At 43.0% G+C, this 15,145-nt stretch overlaps 1 protein-coding gene across 1 annotated transcript in view; it reads left to right on the forward strand.

Annotated features, from left to right (window-relative positions):
- LOC144260217 (uncharacterized) overlaps positions 1 to 4,204 on the forward strand; it is a 45,875-nt gene extending 41,671 nt beyond the window's left edge. The window contains exon 18 of the mRNA XM_077808772.1: positions 2,841 to 4,204. Coding sequence (XP_077664898.1) covers positions 2,841 to 3,940 — 1,100 coding nt within the window. The 3' untranslated portion in view covers positions 3,941 to 4,204. The remainder of the gene's footprint in view (positions 1 to 2,840) is intronic.
- Positions 4,205 to 15,145: the final 10,941 nt, after the last annotated feature.

Genomic DNA, 15,145 nt, shown 5'->3' on the forward strand with positions numbered 1-15,145 from the left:
GGAGGAGAGAACCTTTTAAGCAAAAGAACAGTCTTAAATCCCACCAGAAACCCATGCAGGAGGAAAACCTGTGGAAGTAGTGACCATGAGAGCAGCGGAAGTCACACATGAAGTCAGGGGACTCCAGAGTAAGACACACCAGACACATATAGTAAATGTCAGAAACGTCTCTCTGAAGACCAGTCCTACTGCACAGCAGAAACTTCATTCATTAGGCTGTAGCAGGTGACTAGCATGTTCCTGGTAGGGTGAAGGCTTCAGCCACATTTTGTGTCCTATTAGACATCAGAGACTCGAGAGTGAGACACCTTGCCAATGCATTGAGTATGAGAGGAACTCTATTATAGTGCAAAATCTTGTAAAATGCCAGCGAGCCCACACTACAGATACTCACTACATGGAATGGAGGAAAGCATTAGCCAACCATATGCGCTTCTCCATCACCAGCTACTCTGCTCAGAAACTGGATCAAAACACTGAAGAAACTAAGTGCTTCAGAGAGAAACTCGGCTATCCCCAAACAATGCTTTTCCTGAGGATTTACCACATCCTAGCAGCTCCCTCTGGGTAGAAGAAAACTGCTGTATAAATACTATGAGCTAAAATAGGATTAAGGTAGAATTGGAAGTGTGTTCGGATGACTGTTACGTAGGAACTAGAGTTAAATCTTGTAACCTGTCAAAGGTCTTATTCCTAGAAGGCAAGGAATTGGGTATAAAGTTATTGGTGAGCTCTGCTAGGGGAGAGCAGACACCCGGACTATCTACCGGACCTATATGTATACCTTGGATGTTCTGTGCCATGTAGCGTGACTGGGAACTAATCAAATACCACTCCCAGTGGAAAGCAGAGGCTACCTCATACTTACCCAGAGGGGCCTGATCACCATGCCAAGTTTTCCAGGGAGACCCAGAGTGATGATTAACTGGGTCCTGTGATTAGTGCAAATATTTTCTATTCTGCTAAGTCTGTCTTGCTAATGTGGCCAAAAAGGAAAAGCCAGCTTCGTCATAGTTCTGTGTGGTCAGAGTGATTTCATCCCGTTTTGCCTAACGCATCCTTTTCCTACAAGTGGGGAATGCAGAGGGAGAATCCTAAAACAAACCTAAAATGGATCAAATTGTTTTAGCCAAATTGACGTTACTGGAGTGCTCTATCTCATCCAGGACTTTACCATCCAAAGTAAAACTTGGATGAAAGTGCCCCCCCGTGCCTTGTAGCTCAGTATTATGTGCTGCTTTATGGTATTTTGTGTTGCCAAGATCTCTCTGGCTTTTGTGAAGATCAGTAAACAACCCTCTCCACACACACACACACACCTTTTTTTTTTTTTTTAAGAAACCTTTTCTTGTTTCTCTCAGTAGCTGGCAGCCAACTATTTATCTGGGTTATATGTGCATTCCTCTGTTTTCTTACCTATCCCCTACCGACACAAAGTGAATTGTAACAATTTTTGACCCTACTTTTAGTTAGCTTATTTCATAGATATGTTTAGCTCCATCCTAGGTGATCCTTGATGCACGTGATGACAATTTGCTGCTGTGGTGGTGGTGGTGTAGAGCTGTCATGTAGGAACTGAGCCATGTCTCACTGACAAACCCTGACTCTCTAAAGTGTAAAAGCTAATAATAGCTTTGTTTATATACAAATGGCAAGACCGAGCCAGACTCCTGCTGCAGGACTTAAGGCTGGCAAACAAGCACTCTTCTCAGGTTGGGGTCTGCACAGTGTCATTGAGGATGCTTCTGATCTTGCTGAGAATGATCTATACTCAGCCAATATTTTATTAACAAGGGGATACCACAAAATGGTGTCCCTGAACTGTATGCCAGGCCACATTTGTTTCAGGGCGAAGTGGGTGAGGGGATTGCTGAATAGATTACCATATATACTCGTTCGTAAGCCAAATATTTTTGGTAAAAAAGTGACGCATCAAAGAGGGGGGGGTCGGCTTATAAACAGGTTTTCAGCAAAATTTGATGATTTTAAACTCTCTGAAATCATTAAATTGACTATCTAATACATTGTCGTTTTATTTACCTGGAGCATCTGCAGGCATGGAGCCCCTCAGTTCCCTTTGGCCGCGGTTTGCCGTTCCCAGCCAATGGGAGCTGCGGGAAGTGGCGCCATTGAGAGCTGAGGGGCTCCGTGCCTGCGAACACTCCAGCTTAAACAAAACATCCCGACCCGCCAGCGGTTTACCCTGATGGGCCAGGAGCCAAAGTTTGCCAACCCCTGAAATGTAGGGTCGGCTTATGAAAGGGTCATACAGTTCTTACCATTTTTACTTATCCATCCTGGGGTTGTCGGTTTATAAACGAACCGTCTTATGATCGAGTATATACAGTAAATTTGTTTTCCCATTTAAACAAATATACGTCCTCATACCCAAGTGGGGAACTAGATAAGTTCATGGAGGGTAGGTCAATCAATGGCTATTAGCCAGGATGGGCAGGGATGGTGTCCCTAGCCTCTGTTTGCCAGAAGCTGGGAATGACCTACAAGGGATGGATCACTTGATGATTATCTGTTCTGTTCATTCCCTCTGGGGCACCTGGCATTGGCCACTGTTGGAAGACAGGATTCTGGGCTAGATGATTTAGTTGGGGATTGGTCCTGCTTTGAGCAGGGGGTTGGACTAGATGACCTCCAGAGGTCCCTTCCAACCCTGATATTCTATGATTCTATGGACCTTTGGTCTGACCCAGCATGTCACTTGCTCCTAAAAACTCTTCAGGCAGTTTCCGTTGTGTATCAAGAATGTCTTAATCACAAGAGGCTTCCTTTATCCTAAGCAGATGAAATTAATGATGTCTTGGTTCTCTTTTGAATTTTCCCAGATGACGGGATTGTGATCAAAACTGAGGAAGAGGATGATCCTGACACCCTGGAGCCATATACCATGTTCTCAGGCAGGGCAGAGCAGCAGATTTTCCAGAATCATGAGCAGGGGGCAACCTGTGAAGCTCAGTGCAGTTCCAAAATGCAACAGAGAAACCCAATCGGAAACAGGCCGGGGCAATCTACTCCCTGTGAAAGAGACTCCAGTGAAACGAAGACGGTCATCGTCCACCAGAGAAACCGCACCAGGGAAAGACCGTATATCTGTCCTGAGTGTGGGAAAAGCTTCATGCTGAAGATCAACTTTATAATCCACCAGAGGAACCATCTCAAAGAGGGGCCCTATGAATGTAACGAGTGCGACTTAAGCTTCAGGATCAAGCAGCAGTTTCTCCTGCACCAGCGTAGCCACACACGACGGGGAGTCGGCCCGGCCCGACGTGTGGAGAACTTCAGAGACAAGCACAGCCTCAAGCCAGAGCCGAGAACGCCGCCGGCAGGGAAACCCTATAAATGCACTGAGTGTGAGAGCAGCTTCAGCCACAAGTCGAGCCTCAGCAAACACCAGATCACGCACGTGGGGGAGCGGCCGTACACATGCAGTGAGTGCAGGAAGAGCTTCCGGCTGCAGATCAGCCTGATAATGCACCAGAGGATCCACACGGGGAAGAGCGAGATGTCCTTCATATGCCCTCAGTGTGGGAAAAACTTTAGTCGTCCCTCCCATCTCCTCAGGCACCAGAGGACTCACACGGGGGAGCGGCCCTATAAATGCACCCAGTGCGAGAAAACCTTCAGTGAGAAGTCCAAGCTTACCAACCACTACCGCATCCACACGCGGGAGCGGCCGCATGCCTGCACTGAATGCGGCAAAGGCTTTATCCGCAAACACCACCTGCTGGAGCACCAGCGCATCCACACTGGGGAGCGCCCCTACCACTGCACTGAGTGCGGCAAGAACTTCACTCAGAAGCACCACCTGCTGGAGCACCAGCGGGCTCACACCGGCGAGAGGCCCTACCCCTGCACTGAGTGCACGAAGTGCTTCCGATATAAACAGTCCCTTAAGTACCACTTGAGGACGCACACAGGGGAGTAGGAGCCAATGGGAGCTGCCTCCAAGCTGGGCATTTGAGTCCGGAGTCTGTGTGAAAGGAAGCAGTGGTGCAAGAGTGTGTAGGGACTGATAATTTGATGTAAAACAAATGAAGCAAATAACATGCAGCAAAATTAAAAAGAACAGAAAAAGCTAATTTAGGGTAAATATTCATCATAATGTACAGGATATTTTGCTGAAGTAGGACTAACTGCTTTTTAAATCTATTCCTTTTGATAATAAATGTGAAGTAACTTTTATTTGATACGCAAATTTAAGATTTCAGTTTTTTAAAATATATAATTTTACACTGTACATCGTACCTTTTAATCTGGAAAATCCCAAAGTGGTTTACATGCCTTATACAGGGATTGTGTCACCTGCTGCCGAGATGCAGCTGCCCCAGGGTGGAACATGGCATCTCTTTAACAGTGCGCAGGAATAGTACATGCTCCAATCCCAGTCGTGATGATTAGTATATCCACACAGAAACTACAAAAGGAATTTTATATGGATTATTTAAATATAAAATGATAAAGGATGGCTTGCCCTAACAATGATTAATTATACAATACCGTGGAATCCCAGTCACTTTAAAATGGTCATGCCACCTGGAAGCCAGCCAGCCACCTACCTCTTTATCGTTCTGGGAAGATAGACAGTGTAAAGTGGAAATTTGTCTAGCTGACTGATGTAAAGACCCCTGCTCTTGTGATGAAAAAAATCTACTCAGTTATCCCGTCTGTCTCCCTGCCAACACATGATGTTCCCAAATGTGTTGGTCGTTCTAATTTCAAAGGACCCAAGTGGTAAAGTTTCCACTGCATCCCTTGTCCAACTGTTCTCAGCTGCCCCATCTCAGCATTAGAAAGTTTGCAGATATACGTTAACTCTCTAATGGGCTTTATTAGAGCGTAAGTGGTCAGGGCCTTGGTGTTCTATTTCACCTGAAAGAGCACTGTCCTCTTGAACATTGCACTGGGGCATTGGCTCAGTGCATGTTCATTCAGTCAGGTCTGGGAGGGGAGGGCGGGGCTGGGAGATCCTCGGAGGAGCCCTCTCAGCGCTAGTTTGCGCACAGTGTTCAGAGTGATGTGGAGCCAGGTGCTAGTTTCCCAGCACAGTATCCCTGTCTAGTGTGTCCTGCTGTGAATGGGAAAGACCAGCGCAGCACAGAGTGGGATGGTTGTGTCGCAGGTGCTCTTCTGGGTGCGTTTGGCGTGGCTCTGAATCTCCTGCAGCCCAGGGTGGGAATAGGAATGAAGCCTTGGGTTGGGTTTAGGAAACACCGGTTTCTAGATCTGGTTGTGTTTCCCAGGGATCCACTGAATGGTGAATATTCAGGTATTGAATTTCATGTTATTGTCACACTGGAGTCAGTGCAGAGTGAGGGACCAATAGCTCTTCATACTGGGCTATAAACAATCCAGCTTTGTGCTACTGGATTGCTCCTTCCTCCCAGTGCCTTTTTCTGAAATTCTTACAGCTTTGTGATTATTCCAGTTCTGTCATCTCATGATTCTTGCAGTTCACGTGATTAGTGGCATCACATTTAATTTTATTGGCTTTGGTCACAGATTAAATCTAGAGAAATTTGAGCTGAAAAGTCATATTAGTCTGTACAGTGCACTCCTGGGTGCCAACGTAGAATCCTCTCCTGTTGGATGAAATTCTCCCCCGTGCAGATGGCCAGCACCTGGGTGAGTTAAATAGGATTATAAGTGGTGCCAGTGCCTTATTCTGGCCTGACCACAGATAAATTGCACCCACTTGGACAATATGGCCAGTAAACCATGGCGTTTATTTCCTTTTAAAGCTGTTAATGTGGTTTTCAGGCTAAATTGTGTGCTACGTAAAAATAAGCATCTCGTTAGAGGTATCAATGTATGTTCTGTTTATATAAAATGTAATGTATTAGCTAGCTATGCACTGACTCTAAAGCGCTTATGTGGCCCCAATTATCATGGTATCTGAGTACTTCACAACCTGTAATGTGTTTATCCCGTCACACCCTGTAAGGAATTGAACGCAGGTCCTATATGTGCTAAGCATCAGCCCTAATCACTGGACTGGCCTTGCTTCGTGGGCCCTTACAACTTGATTTTGCAATAGAGCATTGTATTGGAAATTGCAGTGGTACCTCCCTCCCGCAAATTATAATACCACATATTTCCTCTGGCTGTTTTAATTGCGTGGCTCTAATGCTTGGAATTCTCTTCTTCCAGATAAAATACAAGCATTCTGGATTGAGAGAATTTAAAAAGTAACCAGATCCGCTACAAAGATATGGGGAACCAGTATAAAGCCAGTCAGGGATATAGCAGTCAGGGACTGTCTCGGCATTTGAACTATGGACTCTGCTGGGTGTCCATACTGTTTGGCGACTGGCCTGTTCTGTGAGCTCTTCCCCTGTGCAGGGGGTGCTGCTCATGCCCAGAGCTGAGGAAGAATCTTCTCTGGGCTTTGCTTTAAATGGCTACCGGCTGGGTCCCAGGCTGTACTCTGTCTCTTCAGCATAGCCCATCGCCTAGCGAGGAGAAACGGGGACTGCCCAGCCCAGCATGGGAGAGGGAGTGGGGAAACACTAATGTCCACCCTTGTGCAGAGATGAGGGGGTGAGATCTGGAGTCCTCCTGCCCCACTGAGTTCCATCTGCATCTGGGATTGGGAAGGTGGATCCTGGCTGAACGTGGGCTCCAGCTCAGGTGAGCGATTTAACCTGGGCTCTGGAAGCGGAAAGCTGTATTGTCTCAGAGGCTGTAGCAAACACAGACTTGTGTGTTGTCCAGCTAGTAGAAAGGGACAACGCTGGCCTGTGAGTATTGGCTGTACGTGCAAGACAATTCCACTCACTGTTGGGAAAAGACAATTGTGTTGTACATTCCGGGCTGCATACATACTATGTTTTAATGTCACGCTTGGAAGGAGGTTTCCTTTTTCCAGACTGGTAATGCTTTGAATTAGGCCAGCCAACCCAGACTTCAGGGGAGGGATAGCTCAGTGGTTTCAGCATTGGTCTGCTAAACCCGGGGTTGTGAGTTCAAACCTTGAGGGGGCCATTTAGGGATCTAGGGCAAAAATTGAGGATTGGTCCTGCTCTTTGAGCAGGGGGTTGGACTAGATGACCTCCTGAGGTCCCTTCCAATCCGATATTCTATGATTCTATGATTCTAACAAGATGTCGTCGTTTCACTCTCTGTATTTAAGTTTAAATTAAACCCATAGCATCAAGTTCGGCTCTCATTTTCATCCAGGCACTGAATGCAGCCGTTAGAAAAATTTGGCCCTATTTTCTCAGTATGTTTTTAAATTAAAATTCCTTTCTCAATGTTAAAGATTTAAGAATGTTTCTCTTATTGTTATGACCCATGGGCTGTGGGTCCCTCTGAGATGAGTATTTGTCAGCTGAATTGGTTTATTCTCAAGTTGTAGGTGCAAGAGTGAAGGAGTTTGTAGGCTTGTGCAGAAGCTGCTCTGCAAACCAATGTCAACTGAACATACTGAACCAAATAACAGAAATCACCAGTGCAGACAAGACACCAAGCATCTTAAATAGGTTTTAGTTCTTAAATGAGCCTCTGATCTTGCAATCAGATCAGTGTGGGTGCAGGGTCACTGGTTTGTGTGCCTAGCATGTGTCTGTATAGTGCCTTGGTCAATGGAGTCCCATCTCAGTTGGGGCCTCTTGGTGCTGCTGTGATACATCATATGGTCTGCCTATGCGGATCGGATTGCAGGATGGGGGCCAGAGTCTGTCTTACAAACACAAGGTCCAAAAGGATCAGAGGCTAATCTGGGACTGCTGTGGAGACAGAAAATATCTGAAAGCTGATGTAAAGAATTTAGGGGGCAGGGTATGAAACAGCCCTGCTTTGGTGTGTGATGTGCATGTCAAGTTTCAGCCCAAAGCAATTTAAGCTGTCAAGAGATTTAACTCCTCAATCAGCTTCATAATTAACACCTCAATAAACCATAAAGTATCTTCACTGGAATGTGACTCTGTAAGAACAAAGATCCAAGCTCAGGAAGCACCGAGGGGCCAATGGCAAGTGAGAGCTCTTGAGTTGTGTCTCGTAGCTGACTCTGCTAGATGAGAATATGACCTTGCATTCCTCTAATTTTCTGTCCTTGGAAACAGGTTCTGGGATGGGTTGTGGAGTCATGCATCCAATGCATTTACAACCCCCTGTGGCCTCTGAATGAACTTCATTGCAAACTGCAGAGATTTCCCTGTGGACAATAGTGGCTGCAATTCAAGCTAGGGAGAGGAAGGTGGATTCTCACGTCACGTGATTACTGAGTCAGGAGGGGAGAATGGGAACGGCTGAAAAGAAATTAATAGACTGTGAGAGGACAGTGATGGAGTTTGATAACCAGCTGGGGAGTAACTGGGCTGTGGTGGAAATTCTGATCCAGGAGTACAATCTATTGCAGAGAATGTGGAGAACCTGCTGAAGAACAAGAACTTCTGGATTCTGAGACTTCCCCAGGCACTAATGGTGAAGTTCTCAAGTTAACAATATCTCAACTAGTGGTAGGAGCAAAGCCTGACTCTGAGTCAGACATTAAAGAGGTGTTTAGCATGGGCGGAAAGAATTTTTTGTGATTAACACACACAACTGAGAGTCATAAGATCTGGGTTCTATTTCTGCTTCTGCCAGAGACTTCCGGTGTGACCTTGTGCAAGTCATTTACGTTACCGTAGTGCCTAGGAACCCCAGTCTAGGGTCAGGCCCAATTCTGCTAGCTGCTGTACAGAGAAGTAACAAAGAAAACAGTCCCTGCCTGAGAGGGGTCGCAGTCTAGGTGAGGGACAGGATGCAACAGGTGGGCAGAACAGACAGCTGGGGGGATGAATGGACAATAAAGCACAATGTAGCCAAATCTAGGACAAAAGTGAATCCGTCTCTTCTTACGGATCCCTCCGTTCCCGGTTGCCCATCTTCTGATGCGTAGGGCTGGCCTGGCTGTTTCCGCCTCTGAGATTCTGGCTTCCGATATATAATGTGAGATACCCAGGAACGGAGGGCACACTGAAGCTACTACTGATAACTTGGAGTTTTGCCTGTCTGGGTCTAAGATCCCTGTTTTAGTAGTGAGGGGAAATAGTACTGGCCTACCTCTCTGGAGTGTTGTGAGGATGCATTCACTGATACTTGTGAGGCACTACTATGAGCCCCAACATTGGATCATCTGGGCATTTCAAATATGTTTGTGTTTCAAGATACAGGGCTATTCAGCTAATACATTTTATTCAGCAGTTCAATTGAACTGCTGTATTCAAGTTTAATGAAATGTTGAGTCTCTCAGTAATGAATTGAAGATGCAAAGGAATGTGAATTGCAAAACGGAAACATGGTGGCAATAATTTGCACAACAATGATATTAGGGGAATGTGAGGAATGTTTATACGAGGACTTTTATATTCTCCTATTCCTTTTCCTATTTAATAATAATGCAGTTGAATAAGGAAGTGTGGCATGTGAATGCTTATGATTTCATAAGTCCTGGTGATGTTTGATGACATCTTGTTCTATTCCTCCTGGGAGACGTGGGATAATTCAGGAGCTTCACAAGAATGTGATGGCGAACTATGAATCTTTGATCCCTTTGGGTGAAGAGAATGTTCCACTCCCTTATTAGAAGCTTGGTGATCAGTGACGTTCCACTTCCAGCTTTTTTTCTCTACTTGCTGTGGGTTCTGGAGGGTCAAGGCTTAGAGGTGTCTGAAATCACCATTGTTCTGAATGCGCTGTTGGGAGCAGAACCTACCTCCTATCAGACTTTTTACTTTTCTGCAGATTCCTAAGTAGCTTCTTTGCTTTGGATCACCCTTCACCTCCAGTTTCACAAGCAGATTGCTCAATAATCATTTATAATTCCTTCCAGCTAGTATTTAAATGAATTGTATATTGTTCCATAAACAGATTCTACAATTTCTGACCCCTGCCTAATAGCCTACAGTGAGCAAGACGGGGGAGCCATGTGTGAAGGATCAGGGGCACTCTGAGGAGTGAGAGATCCCTGTACAGGTGAGTTACCCAAAATACTGCAGTGAGAGGTTGGAGAAGAAAGGAAAACTCTGTAGGGAGAGGGCGTTGAGAGAAAGGTGAAGGGCTGGAAAGGAAAAAAGTAGCAAGCTCTTGGAAGTTCACTTGCAAATTAGTTACTGAGAACAGAGGATGGAAAGAGTGACAGATTTTGGAAAAGGTGATAAGGTTCAGAGCAGATCTTAATCTAAAGGGAATAGAGAACAGGAAGTGAGTCAGGGTCTTGGAGAGGCAAAGCGTTCCATATAGATAAGGTACCATAGTGTCTGTACTGTCACATTCAGTACAACCTGGGGAGGAAGCACGCAGGCTGGAGACGCACCATGAGTAGAGGGCAGCGTGGGTGGCTGTACAGTTGCGGGGCTGGTGGAATGAGTTTGAGGAGAGCTTTGCAACGAGGAGGACAATCTTGAATTAATGGCAGAGATTGTAGTAGGAAGCCATTGAACATGACAAAGGATTAGACTGATCCAGTATCTAATATCAGCCATGTCGCAACCTAGCCTTCATTCTAATGGAAACAATATTGTGCCTGAAAATCACTGTGTTCGCACTGTTCTGTCTGCAATGAATTGTGGTGCAAATATGAGTAATTAGGCATGGCACTATCGGATCTGTTTGTGGCGAGACCTCTGACTACTTTGATTTAGAGAGAAATCTATAAAACTCTGGCCCATGGTCATGTTTCCCAACCACAGCTAATATAACAGACGAGCTCCAGAATTCAGGACCTCCCACAGATCAGAGTGGAGGGATTTTGGAAGATCATGAAACAGGGAAGTGCAGTATTATAAACCAGGTGTGACTAGGAGATAAGTAAAGACTTCATCACTCTGTTGTAAGATTTGGGAAGGAATTTGGTAACATTGCATTGGTTCCTGTGTGATAGCAGGATCTATGATGCGCCTCATTTATGCTTTTTAATTTCAAAATCTTTTGTTCATGTTAATCCTCACAAGATTCTCTGAACTGTTTCATTTTACAGATTGGGAAACTTAGGCAGGCTGCTTAAGTAATTTAGTCATGGCAACAGAAGGCGGAGGTATCTGAGCATTAGTTAGAATTCAGTCATCCTTTGTAGGTCACACAGCTCATTTAAAAAGGAAAGGCTAGTGTCATGATCCAGTCAGTGTGGGATGCAAATCCAGACAAGTGAGAGGTTGCATCACTGCCTGCCGTATAACCTTGGGCGCCTCACAATGCTTTGCTGCTGTAGCTTCCAACCTGGGCCATTCCCAATCAGCCTACCAGCATGCAGGTCACATCCTGAGTGTCTGTGTGGTAGACAGTCCTGGTTCAGCAGCTCTGACCCCAGCAGTATAATACAACCTCATTCAGACTTCCATCCGCCTGGGTTACTACTTGCACCCTGAGACACTCCCAGTTCCACATTTTCCCAAAACCATGAGCTCTGCAATGTCCTGGACTGTTCCGAGAAATAATACAGTTAATTTATTCCTCTAAAGACACAAAAACACATCACAGCTTATTAGCTTAACTGCAGTGAATATACCCTTCCCTTCAAACACAGCACTGAATTGGTTTATAGTAAAATAAAACAAACTGATTAATAACAGGACATAGGTTAGATGATGCTAAGTAAAAGGGAAAAAAATTAGAAAGGGTTATAAGCAAAAGTGAAAACACATCTAAAAGTCTAAAACTTAATTTAGCAAGATACAGACTTTGTTCAAGATACTCTCTCACCAGTCATTCTTCTTCCCAGCCAGGGCTGACTTTCTCTCAGGACTTTTTACAAAAGCACAAGGGGCTGGTTTCCTTTGTCTTCCCAGGTGAAAGATCTTTGCCTAAGCAGGTTTCTCATCTAAATTCAGTTTCAGAGACTTCAACTCCCCCGGTTGAAGGACCTGTCTTTCTAAGCTTGCAAGAGCTCTGGCCTCTTGTGTCTGTCTAGTGATGGATGCCTGAAATGGCTTATTATCTGTCCTTGCTTATATCTCCTGAAGATCAATAATCTTGCTTCAGGAGGCAGGAGTACACAGGAGGGCTTCAGGCTGATCTGTCCACCAGGCGCTGAGCTCCTGTGAGCTTCCCATCCCCCTGTACGTAAATAGGGCTTCCATTGTTTTGATTCTACCATGCTTAATTTACACAAGAGACAGGAAAATAGCTGCCCTCCCTCTGCTGTCTGCGCGGGAACTATTCCTGCCTTTGTTGGACCACACACTTCAAAACACACAATAAATGAGTATTCATAACTCCTCCCATAGCGTTAATACATTTTACAATATAAATCACCAGCGTGTTACAGGCATTCATAAAAGACCTTCCATGACACACGACTATTGCATTCAATCAGTTGATTCAGTTGCTCATTATCTGAGGTTTAGAAGCCTCCCCCCCGGTCTTTATAGCTCAGATAAAGTTTCTCTTCCCAACTGAGGTGTAGCCAGGCTGTCTCTTTCCCCAATTTGTTAGCTTTGTTTATCTGGTATGTAAATGCATCTCTTATTTAATTTATCCCTACTGAAAGCATTAAATATAAATGAATAAAACATAGATGTTATGTCTTTCCCTAATTTTAAGAGGAAAACATGCTTCTTATGCAGTTAGTACATTTATAAATAAAGTCTGGTAAACAAGTGTGCAAAGCCTGAATGACACAAGAATAAAGGAGAAGTGTTAACATTCCTTTTTAGAAAAATTTTTTATGGAGTTAGTAGTACTTTGCTAAATGAAGCTCTTGCACAATTATTTAATGACTTTATGACAGAGAAAGGAGAAGTGTTAATACAGCTATACATGTACAACCACATGCAATTTTCTCAGTTTTAGAGAAAAACAGGTTTAGGTTTAAGTCTAGGCTTACTTGGTCCTGCCTCAGTGAAGGGGGCTGGACTGGATGACCTCTCGAGGTTCCTTTCCAGCCCTACATTTCTATGTTTCTATGATTCTATAATTTTAATGAAGTTATTTAATGCACTTCAAAATAAAATAATTAAATAAATTACAAAAACAGTAATTACAGAAGACAGATTTAATGCATATATATTAACACTATTTTACAAAAAATCTTTATATGCAGTTAGTGCATTTCTAAATAAAACTTTAATGTCATAGCAATACAGAAATGTTAGGTTTCAGAGTAACAGCCGTGTTAGTCTGTATTCGCAAAAAGAAAAGGAGGACTTGTGGCACCTTAGAGACTAACCAATTTATTTGAGCATAAGCTTTCGTGAGCCGCTGTAGCTCATGAAAGCTCATGCTCAAATAAATTGGTTACTCTAAGGTGCCACAAGTACTCCTTTTCTTTTTACAGAAATGTTAATACCTCATATATAGAATTGTGCATTTTTAGAGAGAATTTTTATGCATTTAGTCCATTTTTAAATAAGGTAATTAAATAATTGTACCTAGTCTTAAAGATGGTAATAAAGAAGTGGTGGTACATACATATATATCTATAATACATAGACAAATACATACGTATATGCACGAAATGTATACAGACAAATATTTTTATTCATTAAGTACATTTCTAAATACTCATTAAATAATTGTACAAAGCTTAATGATAGAGGAATAAAGGAGTGTTATATAAAATTGTGCATTTCTAGAGGAAAATGTTTTTTATGCAGTTAGTACAATTCTAAATAAACAGTAAACAGCTGTACAAAGTCTTAATGAGAGAAGAATAAAGGAGAAGTGTTAAGATGCATTCTTAGAGAAAAATATTGTTTTCTGGAATTAGTATTTTTCTAAATAAAATCTATTAAATAATTGTAGAAAAGGTTACTAAGAAGAATAAAGCAGAAGTGTTACTTTTATATATATATATATTTATATATATATATATATATATATATATAATGCATTTTGAGAGGAAAATATTTGTATATGCAGTTAGTACGTTTCCAAAGAAAGTCATTAAACAATCGTGTAAAGGCTTAATGACAGAGATAGGAGACCTTAAGACATATACATGCATTTTTCTCATTTTTAGAAAAAAATATCTTTATATGCATTTAGCGCAGTTCTAAATAAAGCCTTAAAGTCAGAGGAATAAAGTATTAGTACTGACATATAATCATGCATTTTTGGAGGAAAAGCTTTCATATGCTGTTAGTAGTGTTCCAAATACAGTTCATTAAACAACTACACAAAGGTTGCAAAGTGTTAATGACAAAGAGAAAATATAACTTCTCTCTCTCTCTCTCTGTGTAGTTATATTTTCTTTGTCATTAATTATTTAATATAGATATATACTCATATATAACTAGAGAATTAATTATATCATACAGGATACAGTTGTTCTCCAGCCTCCCTTCAGAGATGACCAAGAAAGTTTTAAAATAACACAAAAAGGAAAAAGGAGGAGAGAAGAGAGAAACTTCCCCCACCTCCAGATTGGCAAGAGAGAAATGGCAGAAACCCCTGTTCTGTGTCCTTGGGACAAAACACACTTCATTGGCTGAGCCTTTCAGCAGGTATCCTTTAACTATGGGACCTTTGCAAAATCACACCTTCTCGAATATTAAATTGCATCACATTTTCCTGAGCCAGTTTGTAGGTTTATTCTAGTCTCATGGCCTTCTATGGGATTATTCTCTGTATCATATTTATTAAAGTGTAATTAATCCCAACAAAATAAGTACGCATATACACGTATCCAACTTTGTACAACACCTATGTAAATTTAAGAGTGGGGGATGAGAAGTGTCCATTTAATGCCTCTTGACAGGTCTTCTGTTGTGTGCCGCATTACCCAGTTGATGGTAATGTTGAAGAGGATTGCAGACATGACACACCCCTGACATACTCCAGTTTTGACTTCAAAACTGATCTCACTGTGATCAGCTCCACAAGTAAAGTTGAAATAGAAGCTTTTGATGACATTGATTATAAGCAAAGGAATCCCTTGAAGACCTGGACTTCGCAGATGATGTCGCTCTCCTATCACATACCCAACACCATATACAAGAAAAAACAACTCGACTCAATACATTCAGCCAGCTAATTGGACTGAAAATCAACCGCAATAAGACCGATATCACGACCTTTAATATTGCCTCACCATCACCAGTATGGATAGAGGATTATGTTCTCACCAATGTAGAAACATTCACATACTTGGGCAGCACTATCAGGCAGGACGGTGGAACAAAATCAATAAAGCCAGGAACACCTTCAGGAGCTT

This window comes from Eretmochelys imbricata, chromosome 2 (genome assembly GCF_965152235.1).
Source record: "Eretmochelys imbricata isolate rEreImb1 chromosome 2, rEreImb1.hap1, whole genome shotgun sequence".
NCBI lineage: Eukaryota > Metazoa > Chordata > Testudines > Cheloniidae > Eretmochelys > Eretmochelys imbricata.